The following is a 27,897-nucleotide window of genomic DNA, read 5'->3' as shown; positions in this document are numbered from 1 at the left end:
ATCGCCTGTGGTTTTCTGGTAAGGCCAGAGATGTCCTGATGGGCTCCGATGGGTCAAAGCCCCCGCCACCTTCCCAGAGGGGTCTCCCGGGAGGTGGGGTTGGAACAAAGTGGACCTGGGGACTAGGAGGGGCCAGGTGCACCGGATGGTGACCGCGCCGGAGCCGATCCCTTGGGTCAAAAGTTAGAGGAGTTGTTAGGGGAATCTTGGGGACTGTGGGTCCTGGGCGAAGGCGGGCAGAGCCCAGCTACTACCCGGCCCAGTCACTCACCATCTTCCAGCGCTGCTTGTACCAGCAGAAGTCCCAGAAACAGCCAAACCTTCATCTTCAGGGCTGGTGACCTGCAGACTAGTTGGGGATTGTGGGCTTCGCGGCAGGCTTGCTCAGGGCAGGGCAGGACAGGGGCGCCGAGGGAGGCGGCGCCTGGGACACCACAGCTGGAGGATTCGGTTTCATCGGGCGGGGAGGGGGGGGGCACAGTTTGGAAGAAAAGTAGGAGATTTTAAAAAAGAAGAAGAAAAAGAAAAAAAAAATTCCCCGTGTAATATGAGCTCTCCTGCCCCCTGGTGGAATTGTGAAGGATAGCGCTATTTCCAAGCACTGGGGAAACTAAATGGATGATGTCATGCCTCGATTCTCTCCAGAGTTTCAGTGTTTTGACGTAACTTTACCCTGTTCAGGAAGGCCTAAGCATCACCCTGCTGATGGAAACACACGACTCTTCTCAGCAAAACGCGTGCCCTAAGTTTCTCTTGATCCTCAGGTGTTCTCTTACTTGCACTAAAAAAAAGGGGAGACCGTTGTTACACTAAAAAATATTGGTTGTTGTGGCTGCTCCTTTAATTTTTTTTTTTCATTTTACATACCAATCACAGTTCTCCTTTCTTCCTCTCCTCCCACTCTCCCCCACCTCCAGGCACCCATGCCCCATCCACTCCTCAGAGAGGGTAAGGCCTCTCATGGGGAGTCAACAAGGTCTGGCACATCAAGTGGAGGCAGGACCAAGCCCCTCCCCCTGTATCAAGGCCGAGCAAGGTATCCCACCATAGGGAATGGGCTCCAAAAAGCCAGTTCATGCACCAGGGATAAATCCTGGTACCACTGCTAGGGGCTCCCCAAGCAGACCAAACCACACAACTATCACCCACATTCAGAGGGCCTGGTTCAGTCCCCTGCAGGTTCCCCAGCTGTCACTCCAGAGTCCTTGAGCTCCCACTAGCTCTGGTCAGCTGTCTCTGTGGGTTTCCCCATCATGATTTTGACCCCCCCCCCCCTTGCTCATACAATCCTCCCTTCCTCTCTTCAACTGGACTCCAGGTGCCTAGCTGTGGATCTCTGCATCTGCTTCCGTCAAGCTAGTGGATGAAGGCTGTATGGTGACAATTAGGATAGTCACTAATCTGATTACAGAGGAAGGCCGCCATTGCTAGGAGTCTTAGCTGGGGTCATCCTTGTGGATTTCTGGGAATTTCCCTAGCACCAGGTTTCTCCCTATCCCATAATGACCCCCTCTCTCAAGATATCTTTCATTGCTCTTCTTCTCTGTCTCTCCCTCCCCCTACTCAACCATCCCTTTCTCTCATGTTCTCATCCCCCATCCCTTCCTCCCTCCCCTGCCCCCTGCCAGTTTACCCAAGAGATCTTACCTACTTCCCCCTTTCTGGACATTTCATGTGTGTCCCTCTTAGGGACATCAAAATACCAAGCAACCCAATATAAAAATGGAGTGCAGATCTAAACAGAGAATTCTCAACAGAAGAATCTCAAGTGACCACAAACATTTAAGGAATTGCTCAACATCCTTAGTCATCAGGAAAATGCAAATCAAAATGACTCTGAGATTCCATCTTACACCTGTCAGTATGGCTAAGATCAAAACATTGATGACAGTTTATGTTGGAGAGAATGTGGAGCAAGGGGAACACTCCTCCATTGCTGGTGGGAGTGCAAACTTGTACAGCCACTTTGGAAAGCAGTATGACAGTTTCTCAGAAAATTGGGAATCAATCTACCTCAAGACCCAACAATACCACTCTTGGGCTCAATTACACTATGTTCATAGCAGCATTATTCATAATACCCAGAACCTGGAAACAACCTAGATGCCCCTCAACCAAAGAATGGATAAAGAAAATGTGGTACATTTACACAATGGAGTATTACTCAGTGGTAAAAACAAAACAAAACAAAACAATGACGTCATGAAACTTGCAGGCAAATGGATAGAACTGGAAAAAATCCTGAGTGAGGTAACCCAGGCCCAGAAAGGCAAACGTAGTATAATAAGTGGACGTTAGATGTAACACAAAGGATAACCAGGCTACAATCCACAACCCCAGAGAAACTAGGTGGTTGCTCCTTTAGGTCTGGTCAGAGATAAGCAGCTGGGGCTGGACCTGATGAACCTGAGCATCTCTCTGCAGGGGAACCATCAGAGTGGTGGAGGGGCAGGGTTGAGTGCCTGCCCTCAGAAGGGCTCGCAGAAGGCCAGCTCTTGTCCCTGTGTGCTAGCCTACCCTGTACATAGAAGCCTCGTTGCTCTGCAGGAGACTATTAAGTAGGTGTGTGAGAGACTGCCCCGAGTCATCATCATTGTCATTGTCGTCATCCTGGACAGGGGCACTCCTTTTTTGTCTTCTTGTTTCACTCAAAGCTTTTGTGGTTTTGTAGACACTTTCTTTTATTTCTTTGCTGTGTGCATTTTGACAATGGTACTCTTTATTGTTCAAGCATATATCTTTTTTTTTTTTCTTAGCTGAGGACCAAACCCAGGGCCTTGTGCTTGCTAGGCAAGCGCTCTACCACTGAGCTAAATCCCCAATCCCTCAAGCATATATCTGAGGAATTCCATTTTCAATAACTTCCTTCACGGCTTCCCCTCCACCCCCAGATTATCAAACCTCCATATATTATTTTCAGCTAGAACCTTTATAATTTTGTTGTCTATGTTTGATCTTTAAAGCTACCCACAATTAATTTTCTTTATGACAGTTTAGAATTCTGATTTGTTGTGCTTCCAATGAGACGGTAATACCTATATCCCTTGGGCCTTTCCTGACCTATTGAAATTCACTTAGAAATGTTGATGCCCAATGAGGATGGATCTATTTCTTTTCTAGCTCACTCTACTCATCTGTGCCTGTGGGGCTCACACCTGGGTTCTTTATTAATCATATCTAATGTATTTGCTTCTCCATGGGTGAGGGATGCCTCCCATCATTGTTCTTCTGCTGATGATGTGTACCCATTTTCTCTTCCAGGTACATTTGGAATCAGCTTGTCCATCTCCATACAAACATCGCTGTATTTTAGTTATGAATGCATGAAACTTACATGCTGGAAGACAATGACCTCTGACACAGGCCTATCAAGATGACCAGAGGGAGAAAATGGGCATGCAAGAGCCAGAGACGGGTCTCAGAGGAAACCAAGTCGCTGATACCTTGTTCTTGGACATCCGTGTTCCAGAACCAGGAGAAAATAGATTTCTGCTGTATAACCCACTCGGTCTGCGGTGCTCTGTTCCTAGCAGTGCTTTGAGACCTGTACAGGGGTCTGTGTTAGGATGGGACCAGAGATACGAAAAGTCAACGCTTTCAGAGACACGGAGCTGCCAAACCATGAAGCTTATTAACCTGGAATGAGATGATCTCAACACAGTTTTGAACCTGAAAAACAAAACTACCCCACTTGTATTTTCAGTGGATTTTATCTCACTATTAAAAGCCCATGTGTTTTGTCTTCAGGCTGAGAAGGAATTTCATTATTAGCTTCTCTGTGTTGATCCTTTCTATTATTTTTTTCAATACTTGCTGTAATGTTAGCCAACAAAAGTGTATATTCTCCTGTGGCCCAAAGTCAAACACAGCTTGAAGCCTGGTTCCCTAAGAGTTGACTGATTTTTATCTGTTTATCTTATGGCAGCTCACATATGTGGATTTATTTTTCTAGTTTTCAAATTCTTGCATTTTTGGTAAGTGATTGCATGAATAGCCAACAGCCACTTTTTCTTTACGGATTATAGCTGCCTGTTCCCTCAACCTCACACTTGCTTTCCCACTGATTCCCCAAATCCACAAGCTGAACAACTTGGGGACCACACCTCACACCTCTCTGGGGCCACACCCCTCAGGAGCCAGCTCCTTGATGGGGGAATGTCTTTCTGTACACTGCTGAATATGTGTCGCTCTGATTGGTTGATAAATAAAGCCATTTGGCCTATGGCAAGGCAGCTTAGAGGCAAGTGGAAAATTCAAAGGGAGAGATAGGAAGAAGAGGGGGAGAAGACACCAGTGAGCTGCCCAAGGAGCAACATGTAATGGGACATAGGTAAAGCCATGGACCATAACTAATTAATTAAGGATTAATAGTTATGGGCTAATTTAAGATATAAGAGCTAGCTAACAAAAGGCTTGAACCATGGCCATGCAGTTTTAATTAATATAAGCTTCTGTGTGTTTACTAGGGTCCAAGTGGCTGCAGGACTGACAGGTGAGAGAGATTTGTCCTGACTGCAGGCCAGGCAGGACACAGGAAAACTAGCTACAGCTCCTTTCTTGTGTGTGCACAGAAGGTGAGATACACAGAAGAGTCTTGTGGAAACTGTCCAGGGAACCACTGTCACACTTGAGGAGATGTGCTATTTGCCCAGTGCCTGGATGGCTCATCTTTCTCAGAAGAGCAAGGTACAGCAACTTCTTGCATGAGCTTAACAAATGAAGAGCTAGAGAGGAAAGAGGAGAAGGAAGAAGGAAGAAGCAGATTCCAGGAACAGTAGGGGAAAGAACTGGGTGTGGTGCTGGAGTAGAGGGAGCTTTAAGTGTCGACTTCAGTTTAGAAAGGCACATTCCTTCTAAGAACCCCTCAGGGTACACTGGTAGAAACTGTATCCAATGGAGGAGGAGCAGTATTATCAGCAGTCCTAGATCAAAGATCACAGTCAAATTTCAGTCCTTCCCTTATAATGCTTTTCTTGTCTATGGATTATTTTCTACATAGTATTTTAATTATACATCTTAATATTTTCAATATCTTAAATTCTCACTGTCCCTTTTGTCCTTATTTACTTAAAAAAAAATCCCTTCAGAATAGCACATGCCATTAAGAGTTTGCTTACGCAAACAGGTTTTTTTGTTGTTTTGTTTTTGTTTTTGTTTTGGTCTAAATTTTGGGAATCCCTTCCCCCCTCCACAAATAAAGACATTTAAGTTTTCTAAATAGTCTTCCATCTAAGTAGACTCAAGATGAATGTTTACAAAAATGACAAAATTATTTTACTTTTAAGCCGCACACTTTTTGTTTGAGGTCTCCCTACATTGTTCTGGCTGTCCTTGAACTCACTATGTAGAGGCCTCAAACTCACCAAGATCCACCTGCCTCTGCCTCCCAAGGGCAGGGACTAGAGGGATGTGCCACCATGCCTGGAAAGCAGGCATTTTTTTTGACATTCCCAAAGTTAGCCGTCAAAGGTAACATAGGATAAGACGAGGATCCCAATTACGTCACTTCTGTGAGGCAAAAACAAAAACCACAAAAACCATGAACTCTTCAAAACCAGGATGCATCTCATCACAAAGATGAGCTGCTGCCTGTCCACTTGCAGTCACACAGCACAAAAGCAAGCAAAAATGGAAAGCAGGAACTTCTGACCCACGATCACCCTGCCTCTCCTACCTCTGCTCCACAATGTCACCAATTTACTTTCTCCTGCTTATCCAAAAAGCTCCTCTTACCAATCATTTATATCCTGGTGTCCATTTTAGCCAATAGTTCAGAAATATCTGTCATTCAAGCCTGATTTCTCTCGAACAGTGAAACCCTTGGTTCTTACATGTTAGCAGGTCAGGGACGATTCTGGCATCTCGGAGAATCAACAATTAGAGAATTATTGAATCCTGAACTGTTGTGGAATATTATTTAAGTATGAAAAGATGTGTTAGACTTGTTTATGCTGTGGAATATGACTTTAACTGTGTAAAGGTGTATTACGTTTGTTTATGCTGCATTGGTTTAACGATGTAAGGATGTGTGTTTAATGACGTAGAGATGTGTTGCATTTGTTCCACTTTGCCTGCCTAAGGCAACTGATTGGTTTAAGGAGCTGAATGGCTAATAGCTAGGCAGAGAGAATAGGTAGGGGGAGAAATCTAGGATCAAGAGAGGAAAGAGAGAAGAGAGGAGAGAATGAGGGAGATGCCCAGGGCCAGAAGCCAGACAGCTGCCAGTCAGCCAGACAAGAAAAGCAGTTGAAGGAAGGAAGGAAGGAAGGAAGGAAGGAAGGAAGGAAGGAAGGAAGAAAGGAAGGAAGGAAGGAAGGGTGATATATTGTGAATCCTAGTATAATTTGCATGAAGATCAGAGGACAGAACAAGCCACTAGATTAGACCTAGATGCCAGGTAGTGGTGGCACACACCCTTAATCCTAGCACTAGGGAGGCAGAGATCCATCTGCATCTCTGTGAGTTCAAAGCCACCCTGGACTACATGAGATTGACTCAGACTAGAACAGAAACAGAGCCAGGCCGTGGTGGGACACACCTTCAATCCCAGTACTTGGGAGTCACAAGCCTTTAATCCTGGCACTTGAGATCTCATGCCTTTGCTTGGGAAGCACACACACCATTAATCCCAGCACTAGGAAGGAAGTGATGGCTGGGTGGAGAAAGGTATATAAGGTGTGAGGAGGCAGGAACTGAAAGCTTTTCGGCTGGAGCCTTTCAGCTGAGGACTCAAAGGCATTCAGTCAGAGGATTCTTGGAGTTGGGGAGGTGAGATTTGGCAGTGGCTTGTTCCTTTGTCTCTCTCATCATCAGGTAAATTTTATTATGGTACACTGTGGAGGCCCACAAAAGTTTTCTAGTGAGATCTGAGCTTGCTTTGCCCAGCAGGATTGCTTGACCACGTGCATGGTTTCTAGGTGACTGGAAGAGTTTGTACTTGGCTGAGCTGGGGGGGGGGGGTGTCTTTTGCTCCACCCCTTGGCATTCCTATAATAGCCTTTAGAAGAGACAGAAGTGGCCAGTAGATATTGATCCAGGCCCTCCCCAGGCTATCCTGTGTTTCTGTTTCTCTCCCCCCCCCATCCTTCTTCTATCTAATATCTCTTATTCCTCTCTCCTCAAGAGCACCCTGTTGTAAAATGTGAGAGCTGGACTCCTTAGCTGGGCTCCCATAGTACACCACCACAGGAAGGAAGGAAGGAAGGAAGGAAGGAAGGAAGGAAGGAAGGAAGGAAGGAAGACAGTCAGAGGCAAAAGGTAGATGAAGAGAAACAGGTTAATTTAAATTAAAAGAGCTGGCCAGAAATAAGCCTAAGCTAGGCCGAGCATTCAAAGATAATAATAAGTTAGTGTCATGATTTGGGAGATGGTTGGTGGCCTTAATGAAAAAGCCTGGTACCCTGAACCATGACAGTTCCTTCTTGACTTGGACTGTGAGGTAGCCCTGGGTATACCTGGATAGTGGTCCATCTTGACTTTGTCTTCCAGCTGACTACTTCTGTCTTAAATGTAACAAAATGCTTAAGTATCTAAAAGTATTGACACAGTGTCTACAATCTATTACTAGAAAGCTCCACATAGCAAGCCAGTGTTTCTGGATACTTCTCTACTTTGACCTACATTAAAAGGCAAATTGAGGCAATATGCAGATAGGAGTTATTTTTGTGTGTTTTTGCGAAATCTTTGTTACTTTGAAATATGTCCACTCAAGTGGAGATGTAACACAATCCCTCAGCAGTCCAGACTTGGAGGCCTTAGACACAGGGGACACTAGATCACTCTGGGGAGCTGGGCATGGTGGCACACACCTACAGACCCAACTGCTCAGGAAGTAGGAAATAACAGGGTCTCTTGAGCTGAGTTCAAGGCCATCTGGGCAACACAGTGAGACCTTCATTGCAAACAAAACAAAGCCCCATTGAAGAGACTTCATGCCTATCCAACAATTGTTGTTACATACGTGTCTCTCTCTCTCTCTCTCTCTCTCTCTCTCTCTCTCTCTCTCTCTCTCTCTCTCTCTCTCTCTGTGTGTGTGTGTGTTGTGTGTGTGATTTGCTCAGTCTGTATAATGTTACTTGTATATTTTCAAGGATGTTTGATAACCAATTGGTGTAGTCCTTCCTGGGGGAGACTCAAGAGGAACTAATTAGCTCCACAAAGGACCTTCACAATTAGACAAGGTGATCCAAGAGACCTGTAGTTTAAATGACTTAGAATCATGTTAAGATGCTCTTTACCTCTCCCTTCCCTTTAGTAGGTAGAGTTGTTATTGGGAAATGTTTCATCTACTAGGCTGAAAAAAAAAAAATTAGTGAATTTTCTACTTACATACCAACCACCAATTATGATAAGCTGTTATCATTTGGGTATAAATGGCCCCAAATGCTCATGCCCTGAAGGCTTGGGCCCTGAGTGGTGGCACTATTGCAAGTGACTGGATCACCAGGGTACTGCCTTTAGCAATGGGTCAACCCACTGTGAAGTTAATAGCTTAATGGGCTATTGGGAGGTGGAGCCTGGTTAAAGAAGTGGGTCGTTGTGGGTGCCTTTGCTTGTCTCTGCCCTTTGCTCTGTCTCTTTGCTTGCTCCCTGGCTGCCTGGAGCAGCTTTCCCTCTGCCACACCTTTTCCCATGGTGTACAGAGAAACTCAGCCAAGGGGCCGTGAGTTGAAGCCTCGGAAACCAGGGGCCAAAACGACTCTCACTTCATATCATGTACTTTGTGTGCTTGTGTATGTATTGTGTGCAAGTTCATATACCTGCCACATGCATTTGGAGGCCAGATGAACACACTGAGTGCCTTCTTCCTTTTCTTACCTTATTTGTGAGGCAGTCTCTTATCAGAACCCCAAGATGGCCATTTAGGTTAGATTAGTAACTTCCCTGGATCTGCTGATCTCCACCTAGAATACTTCCTCCAGCTTTGGGGTTACAGGCACATGTGGGCATGCCTAATATTTACCTGGGGGCTGAGAATTTGAACTCAGGTCCTCTTGCTTTCACAGAAGTGCTCTACCCTCCCCCCACTGCCACACCCAGCTATCTCTACATCCCCTCATCAAGAGTTTTGCTAGTGATGGGGTGGATGCTGGGGAGCTTCCTGATCTCAATGTCAAAGCAGTTGAAATGGTAATCTCAGACATGGGATCGCAGGATGACACACTTCAAAATTATTATAAGTCATATTAAGATTTATTTAAAAACACATGGTTACATTATAAAGCATAACATTATAATAGTTAAAGCAGCAATAGTTTTTATTACAAATTCTAAAAAAAGAGTCCAACTTCATATGTAAAAAGGAACACCAATGATTAAAAACATCAAAATTATCTACTGAACAAAACATCTTTACATTTGCACAAGTATAATAGGGTACTTGCAGGGTTTTGTAGACATAGAAGTTTTAGATTATTTTAGGCCTCCATGTCCAACTGCTATTAAATATAATGATAACAAAATAAAGCAATAAAACAATTTGACACTGCTAGTGGACATGAAAAATGGAGGGGCCCATCCATGAATTGTGGGTACAGAGGGTCACCCTGCTGGCAGTACAAGGTTTTCTGCCAACAGGGTTTCCACCATGCATTTTTTCACCTGGAGGCTGTGTACCTGTGGGAAATACAGCAGACCAGGCCCTACCATGCCAATTCCAAGACATAGCCACCCCCTCCATGAGTCACAGATATTTCTTGGTCCTTATTCACCTTAACATACTGATGAGATATTTGGAACTGAAGTTGGGGTTCCCAGATGACCTTCTACTCACTAGAAGTCCTTTACTTCCTGCTCTACTTCACTATCTTAGACACTGCCAAAGTGTAAGAAGAGGCACCCACATAGAGTAGGCTGCCTAGCTGTGGCATCAAACTGGGGTCCTGGCTGTACTCTCCATGGGCCTAGCAGTGGTCAGAAAGGCTGCTTAGAGCCCAGAGGCCATGGTAGTGGCTTTAGCTGTGGGTAAGAACAGATGAGTCCAGACCTCCTGGCCAGTAGTGTTCAAATTGGGCTATGCCATAACAGAATACATTTGAAATCAGTAAGACCAAAACTGTGTAAATATAAACAATCATGACTACTACAAAAGCCAACACCTAAACCAGCAATACAACAGTAGTATCAGACTTCTCAAAATCCACAAAGCTATTTAATTCTTTAAATATAAGTATACAAGGGGGGAAAAACACTCTGCTAAACAATAAAGTCTAGCAACCTTATTTTCACATCTATAGCTAAGATGACCTTTGCTGGCATTATTTGCTATGTGAATTTCAGCACTTTGCCTTGATATATAAAATAGAAAATGTACAGAGAAGGCACTATTTTGGCACTAGCAAAAAGAACAATTAACGTCACTCATGTCACCAGCCCCTGCACACTACGTGAATGTGAATCATCCATTAGTAACACTAAGCCCTATCTTTTAAAGTGCTGTTGAAACCGTGTTGGGGGACTATCACTTGAAGTGTATCGGGAGAAATCCCTGGCTTGTTGCAGGGAGCAAGAGCTGGGACTTTAGTACAATTTCATCATCTGGGTGGCAATTCTGGGGTACACTCCGATTTTTTACACAGCCACCACATGTGCACATGCGCACATGGACACACATGCACTCTTGATAGAAGAAGCGAGGGTTGGGGATTTAGCTCAGTGGTAGAGCACTTGCCTAGCAAGCGCAAGGCCCTGGGTTCGATCCTCAGCTCAAAAAAAAACAAAAACAAAAACAAAAACAAAAAACGAGAGGGTAAGGTGCAGGCATTCTTTCTGAGTCCTTAGCACTGTAGGACAATTACTTTTCTTCACCTGTGCTAAACGTTCAAACAAACTTAGAAAACTATCTAGTAACAATTCTGAGTCACAGTGTTTTATTAGAAGACCTTTTAAACAACTGCCTGAAACATTTAGGACTTGGAAAAAATGGCTAAAATAAAAAACTTTATAAAAATTAAAATTATCTAACCTTTTATTCTTTAGGAAGATGATTCAGAAGCTGGCATTGCTTTTAAATCAGTTACAGTTAGTACTACTAAAGTTAACATACCAAAAGTAGTTTCAATGTTGATTCTACATATTAACATTGATATATATCTGTATATGATATATACATGTGTATAGATAATATTTTGGTTATTTTTCTTGACATTTTTTATCACTAAGGAAACAATAAGATTGTTTTTATACATCAAAGGTTCTAGTTAAGTTTTTCTCAGGAGCTTCTAACCTTGAGTTTTTATGACCATCCATTTAAATAGGTGGTTGGCCTGATATTTATGTGCTAATTCACAGATCATTCTCTTTAGTGAAGGCATGAAGTTAAGGTGCTATGATAAGACAATCTCATTGAAAATACCTACAACACAGTTCTCAGTGTAAGAAAAATTTACTACAAACTGCTTTTGCTTGCCATGATGAACAGAAGGTGTCCACATTTGAGATTCTGGAGCGTTTGCCCACTAGTCAAATCTATACAAAATATTTTGGTGATCATACAAAACAGAATAGGATGTTATGTTCAAAGTGTTATGAACTCAAGTTTGGGAGGACAGAGGGTTGGCAAAGAGCTGGTAGTATTGGCATTCACTGCCAAGCACACCCAAGAACATGTGTGTCAGAAAGAGTACTTACAGAGACAAAAAAGAACACCTCAAGGTCCCTACCCCTACTCCATTCAGATTCCAAAGCACCTGTCATAATATAGTATAGTCTAGTGATTTCATATTAGAAACATGATAAATATGTCTTAAAGAATCTATCTATAGAAAACATACATATAAAATTGTATATTTTAAAATAGCTAAAAATCTAAAATATCTATCAATATAAAACATTAATCTCTCTCCACAGCAATTGGGTTTTTAATCTATGTAACAATATCACATCCAAAGCTCATCACAAACCCAACTTAGACACTGACAACCGAACGCCCCCTCCCCCATAAACACACAAATATACATCACACATACATATGTCAATGTGTTTATAAACATTATACACATACAGACATGCTTGAGTCTTCACAGAAAAAAAAAAAAAAAAAAGAAGAGTATGGTCTCTGACAAAACATCTCTTCACAGACATCTGTGTTTCCAACGTGTTTTGGTGTGAACATTCTGCTCCTAAGTGAACAGAGTGGGCACAGTACTTCTGTTTGCCTATCACGGTCCAAACAAATCTGGTTTTGTTACAGACATTCAGACATGCATGTATGAAGTTCTTCACATTTTGAGTGAAGAGCACTGCTGTAACAGCAAGGAGTTTTTTTAAGTTAAATTTAAAAATTTTTTTGAGAAATTTTTATATGAGTATACAGTTCTGATAATTTTCTACCCTCCCTTCCCCCCCCAACCCCACTACAATTGCCCCAATTCCCTATCAGATCCATGATCTCTTCTTTATTATTGTTACACACACACACACACACACACACACACACACACACACACACATACTGTATGTATGTATACAGAACCTGCTGAGTCCATTTAACATTGCTTGTGTATAGAAGTATTTAACGCTGACCAATTGGGATTAGATAACCAACCAGGGGGCTCGTCCTTGATTCTTCCTCTCTGGGCAGCCATTAATGTTAACAAAAATTCCTGATCATGCCTATAGTCCTTTCCAAACTATATGTAGTAAAGCAAGCAGTTGGAAAGTTTCTGGGCTTCAGATTTTATCATGTGCAGCCTGGAAATTTTGGAATGTGAGCACTAAGCCCTGGGTTAGGGAGGCACCCCTAACAGCCCAGAACCCAGAACCTTTGCCTGCTTATCTGATAATTAATCACAATAAATGTCTCCTTCCACACGGAGGATTGCAACTTGCTTTTAAACAGCATCAGTAAAATGAACAATCTTTTAAAAGAACTATGAGAAAGCAACTGCTTTTCTTGTCTTTGGATTATGCCAGGCAACTAGCATTCTTGGTAACACATTGTCTCTTGGGAGGGCCACACCTGTGTTAAGTGTCTAGCCTCTAGATTTACCTAACAAGCCATTTAATTATTTATACAAAATTAACTCATGAGGAGTAAGAATGATTGGAGATTTATAATCCATTATCAGTGAACCCTATAAAGTAAAATGTAGCAGAGAATTTTACATATAAAATGTATTTAATCATATACAAAGATCACTGTGTTTTTAATTCAATTTGGTTATTTAACTCAAAGATTTAAATAATGTGTTGTGAAAGTAATTGATGATTTATTGTATAGTAACAGAGTTTGTGTTAATAGGCTTAATGTGGTCATTTAAAAGCAAATGAAAAAAGAAAATGATAAATGATGGGGTGGGGAGCAGGAATCTCTAAACATTTCTAAAAGAAACATCAGAGGTATATTAGGTCTCAGAATCTATTAAGATGGGGCCAAATGCCCTGTGAGGCTGGCTTAAAGGTATTTCCCCACACCCCTTCATCTTCTTCTTCTTTGTACATTGCAAAGATAGAATTTGCTATCTTGTCCATTTCCATCTAGATCAGAGAAAATATCAGAAGCAATAGGGGGTGATACAGAGACAGCAGCTGAGCTGTGATCAGGTACTTAGTAACAGAAAACAATTCAAACCATTCCACCAAATGTGTGACATGGGGACTTGGGCGGTCTTCATTCACTTTAAAAACAGAAAGCCTATCTGAGCCTCTGTCTAAGCCTCTGGTCTTCAGGCCATGGGACCACCTTCATTCTCTGGCTTAAATGGTCCCAAGGAAGCCCTAGTACCTCTCCTGAGTCCTCAGTGGGACTGGGGTTGGGGAAGCATATCACTTATAGCAGGTGGAATTGTTGTTTATATTTAAGGATCAAGGCTCTCAAAAACAGGAGTGGCCATCTGGTGTCACAGAGTCTCTCTCTCTCTCTCTCTCACTCCATCCTGTCATACTGAAGAAACAAACACTCCCCCGGGCTGAAGTTTTAGTAAACTGTCCTTGCAAGTAGGAGAAGAAGATGTGTAAAAAACTCTACGGAGGCACTGTAATCTACAGAAAAGGCTCATTCCTTATCCCCTCCCCACTCCTGACCACGGCTAAAGGTCAGGCTACATTTTCAGTATGTCCAAATTGACAGTCACAGACCTAATAAGGAAAACCATCATCACTATTACCTGAACCACCTGGAACATACACAGAATACACTTCTATGGGGCAATTACCCTATATTAGAATGTGCAGTATCTGTCACCCATCACAACGCTAGAACAATGCCACATCATAATAAAAACCAACAACACTTAACACTCACATTCCAAAACACACATGTACGCACACAGACACATTACTTTGGGGATACTCATTGCTGAGGAGTGCGCTCAGGCAGTTTCCCCAGACCCATAATTCACCATCTGAAGAGAAGCTGTCTGGAGGGGGAAATATAAGTTAGGTGAACCATCTCTGCAGCAAACCCATGACATCCCAGCATGATGGTGACGTCCTGTCATAGTTCACTCCTTGTAAGCTACGTGTGGTAAAACCGTGGGCCAGCATCAGCATTCACTTGTCTTTTCATGGAATATGAAAGGTAAACTGAGGCTCCTTTGGTTATGGTCGTTTGCTTGCATGGCAGATTTTTCTTCTGTTGCTGCATTAATGTTGTCTGAATAAACATCTTCATCATCTTCTTCATCCCTGGGGTTACTACCCTCCAGGCTGTGTCTAATACCATAAGCGAAGTAAATCAGAAAGCCTTTGGGGAGGAAAGCATATCAATGTGTTAGGAAGTGTTTTAATGTGGACAACTTAATATGGTAAGTCTCCCCCTCTCTTTCTGTACAACCTTGGGAGAACAGAATGTGTGCATATATAAATACATACATAAATACAATCTGCTGAGTCTGCTTTTGTTATCCATGTGGAGATGGCTTCAGGGCTGACCACTCTGCACTGGACAACCAATAAGGGGGCTCATCCCCAGTAGAGACTAATTCTCCTTCCTCCAGCAGTTGTTAGTTGTTGCCTGTAATTCTAGAGGCCGTTGTGGAATATTTAACCATGTTAAGATGTGTTACATTTGTTTATGCTGTGGAATATTACTTTAACTGAGCAAAGGGGTGTCACATTTGCCTCCGCTGCATTTGTTTAAAGATGTAAAGATGTGTTGCTGTTGCACCTTGCCTACCTAACGCACCTGATTGGTCTAATAAAGAGCTGAATAGCCAATAGCTAGGCAGGAGAGGGATGGGTGGGGCTGGCAGGCAGAGAGAATAAATAGGAGAACTCTAGGCTCAGGAAGAAAGAGGGAGAAAGAGAGGGAGACTCCTGGGGCCAGGCAGGCAGTCACCAGTCAGCAGACACAGAGTAGAACATATAGAAAGAAAGATAAAAAGCCCCAAGGCAAAACATAGATGAAGAGAAACAGGTGAAATTAAGTTATTAGAGCTATCCAGAAATGAGCATAAGCTAAGGCTGAACATTCGTAACTAGTAAGAAGTCTCCATGTCAGCCGGGCGGCGGAGGCGCACACCTTTAATCCCAGCACTGGGGAGGCAGAGGCAGGCGGACCTCTGTGAGTTAGAGATCCTGGTCTACTGAGCAAGATCCAGGAAAGGTGCAAAGCTACACAGAGAAACCCAGTCTAGAAAAACAAAAAACAAAACAAAACAAAACAAAAAAACTCGCCATGTCATGATTTGGGAGCTGACTGGTGGTCCAAAAGAAAAAGCCTGGTAAGAGGCTACCAACTCGAGAGTTTGTGTATGTGTGTGTGTGTGTGGGGGGGGGGGTGGTGACAAGGGAGGGGCTAGAGGGAGGTACCTGGGTGGGGCTTCAGGGAGAGAAGGGAGGAAGTTTGAAAGTAATATAATTATATTTCAATTTAAAATATACTTAAATAAAAAATCTTGAAAATGAAAAACAGAATGTGAAAATGAGATGTGACACAGATCTCCTATCTAGACAGAAAGCACCTCTTCATTTGTAACATCTCAACCCTACAGAATATATTTTTCTCTCAACAAGCATTTTCAGACATCAGTTAGGTGGAAATTTTCTACTTACGTTCTCAAAACTCAACAGAATAACTTTACACAGAATGACAGACGAGGCTCACATTACACACGAAATCCTAGCAGTGAGTTATCAGAGTCATGGTCGGGTAGTCTGGAAAGCATGCCCTGTGTTCACAATAGACATGGACGTCCTTCTACCTGTTACTGTCAAATGGGAGGCCTAAGGCCTGGGCACAAAATGACTGTCACTAGCTTTGCTAACTGTGAGGGAAAGGAGGCCATGTTTTAAGCATCCTTAGAGGAAAATTATTTATAAATATGTATTTACCCAGTCTTAGTTCTATTTTTAGAAAGCCAGGTGAGAGTTGGGATTGTTAAGATACTATTGGAGAGCTTCCTTTTCTCATTCATAAGTCGGAGAAAGCAGAATCTGTGTGAACTCCAGGGTCACTGGGAGATTTGAATGAATGAAAAAAGTATCATCTGAAGGGCTGGAAATGTAGCTCAGTGATAGAGGCCTTTGGATAGCTTGTTTGAGGTCTGGGTTGGGTCCTCAGCACAAAAGAAAGGAAAAGAAAGGGAAGAGAAAAGAACAAAGAAAAGGTGTTTGGAAACACTGGGAAAGTAAACGTTGAGATAAAGTAGGAGTGGGAGGAAATGAAGAGAACATTTAGTTTTAGGAAGGGAGAGAGCACATCATTCCTGTAACCACAGCCCACAAAGCAAGGTGAACCAAACTCCACAAGTGTAAGGCATTACAAGACCTACCAAGCACCATCCAGATGCTGAATCTGACCCAAGTGTCTGCACTTAACTGGACCATCAAGTAGACGTTGACCAGGATACTGAAGGCTGGTAGAAAGGGTAAGAATGGGACCTATGGGAAGAAACATCCTTTGAATACACTGTTACTGTAGAAACACATTCTCCAAGTAACGTCAAGGGCATGTCAATATCTGACATGTACTCATACTGTGTCACTAAGCTTATAGTCTCAAAAAAAAGGAGAACCTGAATAAATGCCATCCCTATAGAAACTAGTGAAAGGAAACAATCACTGTTGACATTACATGCTGGAGCTGAAAGAAACACAGTAACATCTGCAGGTCATCATCAAGACACCACAGGGCTTAGGCATCAGTGTAGCTCCGAGTCTAGTGGTGTCATATGGCCATCAACAGGAAGTGCTTCTGGAACTCTGGATACATGGAGCATCCTGGAGGATGTTCCTGAGCCTAGTTCCAGTGGGGCGGGATAATTTAGTTTGCAGATGAAGGAACTTGGTGGGAATAAGTCCTCACAAGAGGGCTTCAAATTTCTGAAAATAAAATCCTCAAATTATCTTCCTTTCTTTATTTCCTTTCATCTTAATTTAATTATTAATTATTTTTTAATTATTAAATTAAATTTTTAAAAATTTAATTATTTTCAGTGCTGAGGATTAAACCCAGAATCTCATAAATTGTTTTTCTGATACTGTGGACTGTTCAACACAAAAATGGTTCAATGTATGTATGTATGTATATATGTATGCATCCTCAAGTTTTTGAGAAGTAAGATAACTCATGTACTGTGACTAAAAGGAATTCAAAGAATTCTGACAGTCTTGTCCATTGATTACTTTTGTTCAGAAAAATTAAACACAGAAGACACACAGAGGAAGTGTATATATAATAATTAGGATTTCTAATTACTGTTTCACATACCATGAAGGCTACTTTCTGCTGATTCTGTGGCTGCCTCCAAATGGTCAGAATGACGGCCGTGCAGAGAACAAGAAACAGAGCGAGAAGAGCCAGGCTCCAGGCTTCCAGTCTGGCAATGGCCTGGACTCCATACGTGGTTAGAATACTCATGCCCAAGATGAGAAAGGCTGTGGGGGTCAGTACACAAGGCAGAGTCAGCACACATCCTTCCCCTATGTTTCTCAGACCTACTGATCTATCCTGGCCCAGCATCAAGCTCTTTATAATCTACTTTGCACACAGACCCCCTCACGTCTTTTCTATTGTGAAAAAGAGACAGTGAACTTTACCCATCTAGGAAGCATGGACGCGTTCTCATTTCTGTCTTTTTAGAAACCAGCCTCCCCATTTGCCACTAACATCCTGCTTCGTCTGTCATGTGACTCCTCATTTCCTGTCCTCAGACTATATGGATAGGATGCTTTCAGTGGTGTGTGGCTTCCATTTTTTCTCAAATGAAGAATGGAGCATTGCCTATTTAAGCTATGTATAAAGATTATTTGTTAATGCAAACAAGTAATATCACAGGATCTAAAGCTTCCAATTCCAGGCCATAATGTCAGGCTTCTTCTGATCATCAAGTATGCAATAAAAGCCCCTTCTGTTTGCTCTTGAGGAAACTTGTTCTTCCCTAGCTTGCCATGGTTTTATTGTACAATTTCCAAGGGCAAGGACAGTCTGTCTCACTACCCCAAGTGCCCAGAACAGTGCTTGGCACACAGATAATACCCAGCAGATGTCACTAAACACACAGATTAGGTAACTAGATGAGCAAACAAATCTTTCCTCTACTGCTTCCCAATACCACCAGGTTTCAGTTCTGTTACTTGGACTGATGATTCAACATAGGAAGCACCCAGGGCTAATGGAATGTGCCAGTGTATAATTCTGCCACTCCTACTGTAGGAATTCCTTGATTTTGTGTGCATATGTGTGACTGTGGAAATGTGTGTCATGGCATGCATGTGGAGGTCAAGAGATAGCCTTGGAGGTTGGTTGCCACTTTCCACCTTGTTTGAGGCAGAGTCCCTTATTTGTCACTGTGTACAGAAAGCTACTGGGGAATTCTCTTTCTAACTCCCACCATGCCATGGTCACACTGGTATCACAAGCATGTACTTCCTCACCCGGCTTCACATGGGTTTTGGAAATCTCAACTCAGAGCCTTATATTTGTGTATGTAGCATGTGCTTACCCACAGAGCCTTCTCTCCAGCTCATAAATCTTCCTACATAATACACCATGACCTCAACTACCAGTACCTCTGTAGGTCGAAGTTCATGTCTCAAGTTGGCTGCTAACATATCCCAGGCAATGTGAGGCCTTGTCCTTTCCCTCCCACAAGCACTGGTTCCACACACCCACATCTATTGGATCTTTTACCATCTGTAGTGAAGAACTTACCCAGGAATCCCACCAGAAAGCTCACGAGGGAAGCCGACTGTCGTGTGGGCAGGGCAGAGGGGCTAAAGAGGGTTCGGAGGCTGAAACCCTGTCCTTGTATCATGGTGACTTGGGACTCGCTTTTGGACGTCGCACAGGTACACGATTCCAGACTTTCCTTCTCAGGGGTGTATTTGGGCTGCTCATAACACAGGCCAGGTTGGTACCTATCCCCAAATAAATATCGGCATCTTTACTCTCATTGGCCCACGTGAAATCGTCACCTTAAACTCTTTGGTGAGATGCTTTACAAAGTCACAGCGTGTGCAGTCAGGTGACAGGTCTCGTGACCCCAACTCACAGTGTGCCCAGCTAGGCAGGGTATAAACCTCTCCCATCAAATTCCCCCTCACTGCTGTGTAGTCAGACAGTTGTATAGGAGATGCCAAAAAGTGAAGTTAAGATTAAAGGTGAAGCAATGATGACAGGATGGTACCCGAAGCCTCCAGTGCCCACTGGAATCGGGATTCATGAAAACAGAAACAGCCACCAGCTATGGAAGTCAGAGTCTCTTGGGCTTGGGATTCAAAGGCTGCCATCAGAGTCTGTCCCTCTGCCCATGTTCCTTGTTTCTAACCCGATTCATCTAGCTTCACCCAGAGATGCTCACTCAGCTACTTGGCCACATAACTACACCATAGGCATCATTTTTCTCTGTTATTTACCCCCAGTGTATCGCCTACTTCACGTCCTAGTACCCGCAGCCCTTGCTTATTTCAGAAACGCCCCCCCCCCCGCCCCTGTAAAGAAATGCAACCACTAAGGAAAATGCACAAAGGAATACAGAAGGAAGGCACAACAACCCGTAGCACCATTAACTTAATCACTGTTAGCATTTCGGTATAAGTTCATCTTGGAACGTATGCAGACATCAACATTTATTATTTCTTAATGTCAATCTGTAATGTTATTTAAACAAATTCAAATGCTATAGCTTTGTGTCTTCAAATTGGAATAGTTATCAATATACTGAAATGGCAGTTTTTAACATAGAAGAAACCACTGAATACATGTACCCTCTTTTACCTCATTATTCTCCTACTGTTTCTCAAGTCAGTTACGTTTTCTTCACACTTGTCAATCTACCTTTTCTGTGAGCATCATATGCATCTATTTGTTGGTGTCTCCATGATAAGGTCTTTAGGAAGAACCTTAGCACTAAATTATTAATGCCAAAAGTACTGGTAAGCACATACATTTTTGGTAGGTATACATTTATTGACTTGGAAAAATATTCAGGATATATTGCTAATATAACAAAGGCGGTGTCATGTAGTAGACAAGAATCGGGCTCTATTTATCAGTCTGCTAGTATTTACAATTCCAAAAACACAACATGTTTATGTATCTCCACACATTTTAATGAACTGCCTTGTAGACTGGGACCAGCTATCGGTAAGGGTCAAACTAACCTTGACTTTTTGCTAAAAGCCAAGTCTGATTCCCGTACTCCACCTTACTGCTTTCATGGCCACAGCCTCCCACTTTGGTAAAACTGCTGGCTCTTTGTAGTCCTTCCTGTCTCTACTCCCTGTATCCCACCAGGCACACACCCTTCAGAACCCACAGGAGACTCACCTGAGGATGAGCACACAGGCTGCAACCAGAGAGTAGGCCATGAGGGTGCCGATGGACATCATGTCCACAAGAGCCTTCAGGTCAAAAAGGAAAGCCATCACAGCTATTGGGAAACAGATAAGAAAGGTAAAACCGAAGGCCCCTGAGGACATTTCTTGTAATTGGTCACTCAGTCACGGACAGCTGACTGATACTTTTCTGTTTGGGTACCAATAACAGATCAACATCACAACATCATAAGATGGTCTCTGGGCCATGTAAACTGATAACACTAACACTTCAAAGCCCCCAGCTCTTTAGGAAACACTGAATACATCTGGTATGATTATTTAAGACATACTTGGCTTGACCAAGTGTGAAATACTATATAATGGAACACTGCCTTTTGAGGTCTTGGAAGGTAAAGAAACACTGATAGGAAATACCAGTTTTCTTATAAGATTATATAATCACTTTAAATTCTATCGTATCAAGTCATATGCAACTCAGAACATTTGAAATAGTCTTTACAAAAATAATACTTATTTTTCAATAAAATGACGTTTTTTGGGTGTAGAGTAAATTCCAATCAAATTAAAGCCACACATTCTAGAAGACTGACTAGATGGAGAAAGATCAACTTATGATCCTGTACACAAAATCTCAATAGTCTTAAAAAGTAAAAATACTTTATATCAGCTGAACTTACTCCCTATCTTAGTAAACAGATAACACCACATTCCGTTTGTATGGTGTCCTAGACTTCTTTACAAGTTTTATAGTCTATGACCTTACTTTATCTTCCACCAATAACCCTAGCAGGCAGAGGAAACTACTTCCATTTTAGTTACATAAAATGGACAGTATTTGACTATTTACTTGTTTACTTACTTATTTTTTTACCAAATCCAGCAACTTCCCATGGTCTTCCTTGATAGGATTATTCCTGTCTTATAGACAGGTTGACTTAAGAAGGCTACAATGGGTAGATACGAGTAGAGCTTTCCTGTCCTTATAACCCTACAATATTTCATCTTCTCTCTGAATATGCACCACATGCTTCACTATGCAAACATCTCATTACTAGTATAATTATACAATAGATTATTAAACGTTTAGCATGCTTATAATGACCACAGATAGCCAAATACTAATTATTCATATAAACTCTCCAATCTAAATTGAAAAATCTGCAAATTTGGTGTAAGAATGTAAAATATACAATATTTTAGAAAGCATTCCACCATTAACTGTCTTATTATAATGTTAAATTCCATTCTTCCTAAATGAAGGAAAAGTTCAATTATCTTTAAAATTCTACATTCAAAGTAGAATTATTAATGGGAAAGATTTTTACTTTGTGGAGAAGTATTTATGACATGGCTCGTCTTTAACATTATGATGAACAGTGGTTCTCAATCTTCCTAATGCACTGACCTTTAGTACAGTTCTTTTTTATTATTTTGTTGCTCCTTCATAAATATAATTTTGCTACTGGTAATATAAATTTCTGACATGCAGGATATCTGATATGCAACCCCAAAGGGATTGGGACCCAGAGGTGGATAACCACTGACCTAGAAAAATCTTCATTTTATGAGGGCAGAAATTTAAGCCTGAGAGAAATGATTTGACCTTCTCACATACATCTCAAGTGTCAGATTTAGAAGATGTGTGCCAGGTGAAAACTACTTAGGCAAATGTTTCCTGACCTGAAAGAAAACCCAACTGGATATGTAATAAAACATTCTTGATCCCAACTTCCCAGCATGTTAGAGTCTTAACAAAGTCAGAGTATTTATTTGAACATCTATCTACCCCTGAGATAGTTTCAATTCACTTAGCTATAAAGTTCACTACAGTCTTTCTCTTCTTTCCATGTAAGGACCCTTAAGACTATTGTCTCAGTTTATAACATCCCTAGAATCCCTCATGCTCTAAGAACCTGGCCAGAGGTAGTTAACATAGATACCATAGCATGTCAAAGTAGAGGCAATCTGTAGTCTGAAAGCAAAACCTGCATGTCCAAAATACTGAAGGACAACTAGGTTCCTAATGGAGGCTGAGAAGGTGCAAGTCTAACCCTGCTGGGCAACCCACTTTACTCTGGGTAGTGAGGAGAACAACCAACTTCAGATTATCTCTGGCATTTCTTGTCTTATGTTAGACTAAGAGTTGGCAAAGTTCAGTTTTCCCGAAGTCCTGCAATCATTATTTTAAAATTAGTACTTCCAACATTAAGCAATGGTTCAACTTAGAATTTTTTCTGTGCCCAAATTATAACTTTATGTGTTTATTCACCAGTTAGAAGAGTGATACCTAATACATAGTGGAGAGTCATTAACTCTTTGCACAGTGGTTAGATTCCTGAATGGTTAAAATAGTAAAAACAGAATCCCCAGTGATTAGTTATGAATGAATTTCAGTGTTTCACCATCACCATAATTGTCAGATGTTAATCCCAAGATTCACACACTAATTTACCCATGATTTTGTTCTTAACTTACATGCACAGCATGCAGATCCTTTTTAAGTCCACGCATGCGCACAGCACGTTTTAGTCCAATGATGGAGAAACCCGGGTTTGTAACGCTTACCAGAAATGACCCCTGCGGTCAGCGTGGCAGCAACGGGTGACTGCCTCTTACTCACTCTTGCAAGAAATCTAAACAGTAAGCCATCCCGGGCCATGGCAAACAGAATGCGGGGTAAGGGGAACATAGAACCCAGAAGACTAGAACAGAAAAATTCATAATCCAACGTGAGTTGAGTATCACTCTACCAGGGTACATACAGGTACACAAAGAAGTCAAAATATCAAAATAGGAAAGTCACAAAGTTATTGAACCTTATGTTAATCAAAACAGAAAACCGCCTAACTCCACATTTTCCAGAGTTCTGGATGAAAACGATCCCCCTTTTCTTAGTAAAAGTCAACTCTCTCACCTGCCACTGCACCCGATGACAAAGTAGCAATTATTGGTGTCTTCGTTTTGGAATTGATTTGAGCTAGACATTTGAAAAGCAACCCATCCTCCGCCATAGCATAGATTACACGAGGCATTGGGAAAATGGATCCAAGAAGACTGAGTAAAAAGCAAAGACATGCAGTATGGCAAACACAGTCATGCATGATCACACCCAGAAGAGAAACACAGTGATTGTATAACACTCAGCGTGGCAGCTGGGATCAAGGACTCACATAGGCTTACAGTGCAATATAACTGGGCATTTAAACACACCTGCCAATAACGGCCACTGTGTTACTTATTACTCTTGCAAATATCTGCCCAAACAAATTATAAGACTGAAAACAATACTGTTTGTATCCATAATTGTTACTCAATTAAAAGTGAATTAGACTTTGCAAAATAAAATGAAGGCGCTGAAACACCAAGATGTTTTAGTGTTAACAATTCAGAAAGCAAAATTCCCAAATTAACGGGTCATTAAAAAAAATTAATCAATTTTATGTCACAGTAAGTCGCCCACTTATACAATGATTATGTATTTTTCATATTACCATGATTCTGCAGCCTCTAGCTTGATCTTTGATACAAGTAGTAGTTACAAGCATCAAAATTATCAAGGTAAACAATGGCTTAAAAAACAACATACTATAGATTTAGTATATAGAAGGAGCTACAATCAAGTGTTAGTAACGGCGAGGTTTAATGGACAATTTTTTGCTTAAGGTAAATTCATTATTTATGTTTACTACTATGCCAATCTACATATGATTCCGCTGTGAAAGTAACTAAGAAAAAGAGGTAAGATATTTGATTGGTTTTTGTTTTTGTTTTTCGAGACAGAGTTTCTCTGTGTAGCTTTGGAGCCTGTCCTGGAACTCACTCTGTAGATCAGGCTGGCCTCGAACTCACAAAGATCTGCCTGCCTCTGCCTCCCGAGTGCTGGGATTAAAGGCTTGCATCACCACCACCCTGGCAAGATATTTGATTTTAAAAGCTGATTGATTTATTTGTTTATTTATTTAGTTATTATTTATTTATTTATTTTGGCTGGACATGGTGGCTCATGCCTGAAACCCTTTCAGTTGAGAAGATGAGGCAGAATTGCTAAATTTTGAGGCTAGCCTGGACTTCACAGCTAGAATCAGGCTAGCTGCAGCTACACAGCAAGACCTTGTCTCCAAAAACAACTATTTTCTTTTTTTAAAACTCATTATTTAGAGAATACTTTATTAGTTCCTGCCATCAAACCTGCACCAATGAGACCATACATATTTAATTCAGTGTATTACCCTTGTACAAATGGAAAAAAATAAGTTTAACATTTTTGGGCCAATGTGGCTGTTGGTTTCTGTATAATGCCAACCCAACACAGTAAACTGAGAAACTTTTTTCCATAGTTGACAGCAAAAGTTTCCAAAAATCCAAATTATATATGTGTCAGGACCAACCATAGTCATAGGCTGTGCATCAATAGTTGATGTAGCTACAGGCTTTGAAGATCATGTTGGCACAGTATCTTCAAAGTTTGGGCTTCAAACTATTCAAAATTCTTCATAATAAACCTCACCAACAGCAGATGACTGAAAATTCCTAAACTCGCTTAGTATTATTGGGACCAGGACACTTAGAAACTAAAAGCACATTTGAAAGAGAAAAAAAAGCCATGTGGATAAATAATATATTGAGAAAAATGTCTAGTTTCAGAATTGTGAAAATTGTTTTCAATTTAAAAAAGGAATTCTTAGGCAAAAAGCTTTTCTCTTTGAGAATATTCTACTCTGCAGTGTGGTAAGAACTAGAACAAAATGTGTTGCTTTGGATCGTATGAGAGACTTTGGAAATCTGAGCTGTAATGTATTAAATGAGGAGCTCCTGGAAATTTGACAGTCAAATTCCCTTTTCTTTTCATATAAACAAATAATTTCCAATGGTAATTTCTGTCTTTTGAATAAATCCACTCTGATCAGTGCTATAAGGAAAAAAGGTTCAGTATGTCACAGTTAGAAGCACATTTCCATTTTAAAAAATGGCACAGGTATGGCTTCTGGTCCCAGACACACTGTTGCTTTACAGAGAATTGTCCCAAGGGTGAAGTCTGTGTCCAGTCTCTAACTGAAACAATGTGAGCAATACTGACGGCAACATCATGAACAGCCCAAAGGTGTCTAACATGTGTGTGTCCCAGTGCTAGGCATATTACTACTGTAGCTTAGATCACCATTATCTTGAAGAAGAAAAAAAAAAACAACAAAAAAACGGGCTTAGCTGATGATGGTCGCTTTTTTTGGAATCACTCAAGATTTTTAGAAGGTGGTTCTGGGCAAATTATTCATTGAGTGCATAGTTGTATAATGCATTCCTCATGTTAGGATATTTTTAGAATATACAAAGTCAATTTTGTGGTACCAGTGGCCAGGGTACTGACCCAGGGCCTCCAGAATGCTAGTCACGAATTCTACCACAGACTATCCTTAAAACCCACAAAAGCAAATTTGAAGACACTGACTACACGCTGCACGGCCCCTAGGAGCCCCAGTCCCATGGACAGTACGATGTACCTCGTTGACAAGGCGCAGAGGGATCCTGCAGCAACAACATATTTGGCGGGACCCCAGCCAACATATTCAAATGCTACAGGAAGGGGGCTCTTCTCATCCAGGAGGTAGTAAGGCATCATAAGTGTTAACGCTGCAGAAACCCCAAAATAGGCCATAAAGCAAACCAGTAAGGAAGTCACTATTCCGATGGGAATAGCTTTTTGGGGATTCCGGACCTCTTCACCTAAGGAAACACAAACAGAAAGTTTGCATGGTTAGTAAACAGTCAAACAGCTTAGGAACTTCCTGTGGATCAAAGCACCCTTCACCCCTACCCCCCCCCCCCCCCCCGCCTCCATGGTCGTCGCCCTACCATGTTTTTGTCCCTTCTACATTCTTAGTGGGTTCTATCTATCTCATGTGAAATTTCCCTTCTCTTCTTCAGGATACTTTGGTATTAACAAAAAATGATCCAACTATCAGAGGGAGAAGAGAACGGAATATACAAGTCAGTTTCTTACTTGCAAAAAGTCGGAGAAGAGAACGGAATACACAAGTCAGTTTCTTACTTGCAAAAAGTCGGGGGGAAACAACCCATGAGCCCTTCTTAAGTGTTTAGGTCTAGAAAGGCAATTGATGTGGGAAACAGTTATATGGGTATTTTGTAAGCGTTTGAACTGCAAGGCTTCCAACAAATTTATTTTATCATTTATATGAAACTTTAGTTTCTATAAACAAAATCAGAATATCCTTCTTACAAGATTAACATTTGAAGCTCCCTAGACATGTGAGTGAATTACCAGGCTATGCAGCTGGAAAGCTTGAAAGATGCCAGGATGAGTATTTTGTCACTTGGGATAAAGAGAAAAGAACTGGTATAGTATTTTGCCTGGTGAATGAAGAGACAGTTTGAGACAATGACCATTCTGGAAGGCACAGAACTTTTAGTGAAAAGGTTAAGGATAGAATTGTGAGTATCATTTAAGATTCCTCATCCGATCAGGTGGTCGTCATAAAATCCTCAGGGTAGGTGCTGCTCTGGACGGGACAGATACCAATGCTGCTCTGAGAGTTTCACCATGTGGCTTTTGTACCAGATGCAGCGTGGGCTGAGGGTGGATCTGGAATTGGTACCCTTCCCACCCCACATCTCATCTTCTCTCCTTGACCCTCTGCTGTACCTGTAGCTACCTACCCCTGTGGTACCCTTTGCTTCCACCTATCGAGGAGACACCGCCCTTACCAGTGGTTGCAATGCAGTCAAAGCCCACGAAGGCATAAAAGCAAGTTGCAGCGCCAGCCAAAGTTCCAGTGAAGCCATAGGGCATAAAGCCCCCAGCACCATAGATGCTTGTTCCGTTCTCAGAAGGTGGTTCTCTGAAGAAAAGAACAGACACAATCAGCCACTTCACAGAACCTCTACCTTCTGGTGATTTCTCTCAAGCCGCATCCTTGGAAGACTGTTGTTGCTCATTGGCAATGTATATAAGACCAAAACTGTATTCTGTCATTTTTTTCTGGAGAATGTGGTAGAATTCCTCACAATGACCCTCTATGTCACTGACATCCAACTACAGGCTATTCAACAGCAAATACAGAAGGCCAAGACCAACTGTGTGTGTGTGTGTGTGTGTGTGTGTGTGAGAGAGAGAGAGAGAGAGAGAGAGAGAGAGAGAGAGAGAGAGAGAGAGAGAGAGAG

At 41.8% G+C, this 27,897-nt stretch overlaps 2 protein-coding genes across 5 annotated transcripts in view; both read right to left on the bottom strand.

Moving 5' to 3' along the window:
* The window catches only part of Pdgfrl (platelet derived growth factor receptor like), a 63,906-nt gene extending 63,450 nt beyond the window's left edge, over window positions 1–456 (bottom strand). The window contains exon 1 of the mRNA XM_036209493.1: window positions 272–456. Within this exon, the coding sequence (XP_036065386.1) occupies window positions 272–326 (55 nt within the window). The 5' untranslated portion in view covers window positions 327–456. The remainder of the gene's footprint in view (window positions 1–271) is intronic.
* An 11,981-nt stretch (window positions 457–12,437) lies between these two features.
* The window catches only part of Slc7a2 (solute carrier family 7 member 2), a 55,926-nt gene continuing 40,466 nt past the window's right edge, over window positions 12,438–27,897 (bottom strand). For 3 of the 4 annotated variants that reach the window (XM_036166472.1, XM_036166473.1, XM_036166471.1), the window contains exons 5-12: window positions 27,442–27,575; window positions 26,220–26,442; window positions 23,636–23,775; window positions 20,711–20,813; window positions 19,094–19,299; window positions 17,651–17,817; window positions 16,713–16,821; window positions 12,438–14,683 (exon numbers count right to left, since the gene is read on the bottom strand). In XM_036166472.1, the coding sequence (XP_036022365.1) occupies window positions 14,484–14,683; window positions 16,713–16,821; window positions 17,651–17,817; window positions 19,094–19,299; window positions 20,711–20,813; window positions 23,636–23,775; window positions 26,220–26,442; window positions 27,442–27,575 (1,282 nt within the window). In that variant the 3' untranslated portion in view covers window positions 12,438–14,483. Of the gene's footprint in view, window positions 14,684–16,712; window positions 16,822–17,650; window positions 17,818–19,093; window positions 19,300–20,710; window positions 20,814–23,286; window positions 23,424–23,635; window positions 23,776–26,212; window positions 26,443–27,441; window positions 27,576–27,897 lie in introns of all 4 variants that reach the window. The other variant, XM_036166474.1, reaches the window with a different exon arrangement.

Source organism: Onychomys torridus, chromosome 17 (assembly GCF_903995425.1).
Source record: "Onychomys torridus chromosome 17, mOncTor1.1, whole genome shotgun sequence".
NCBI classification, from domain to species: Eukaryota; Metazoa; Chordata; class Mammalia; order Rodentia; family Cricetidae; genus Onychomys; species Onychomys torridus.
This window is presented reverse-complemented; position numbering and strand designations above follow the sequence as displayed.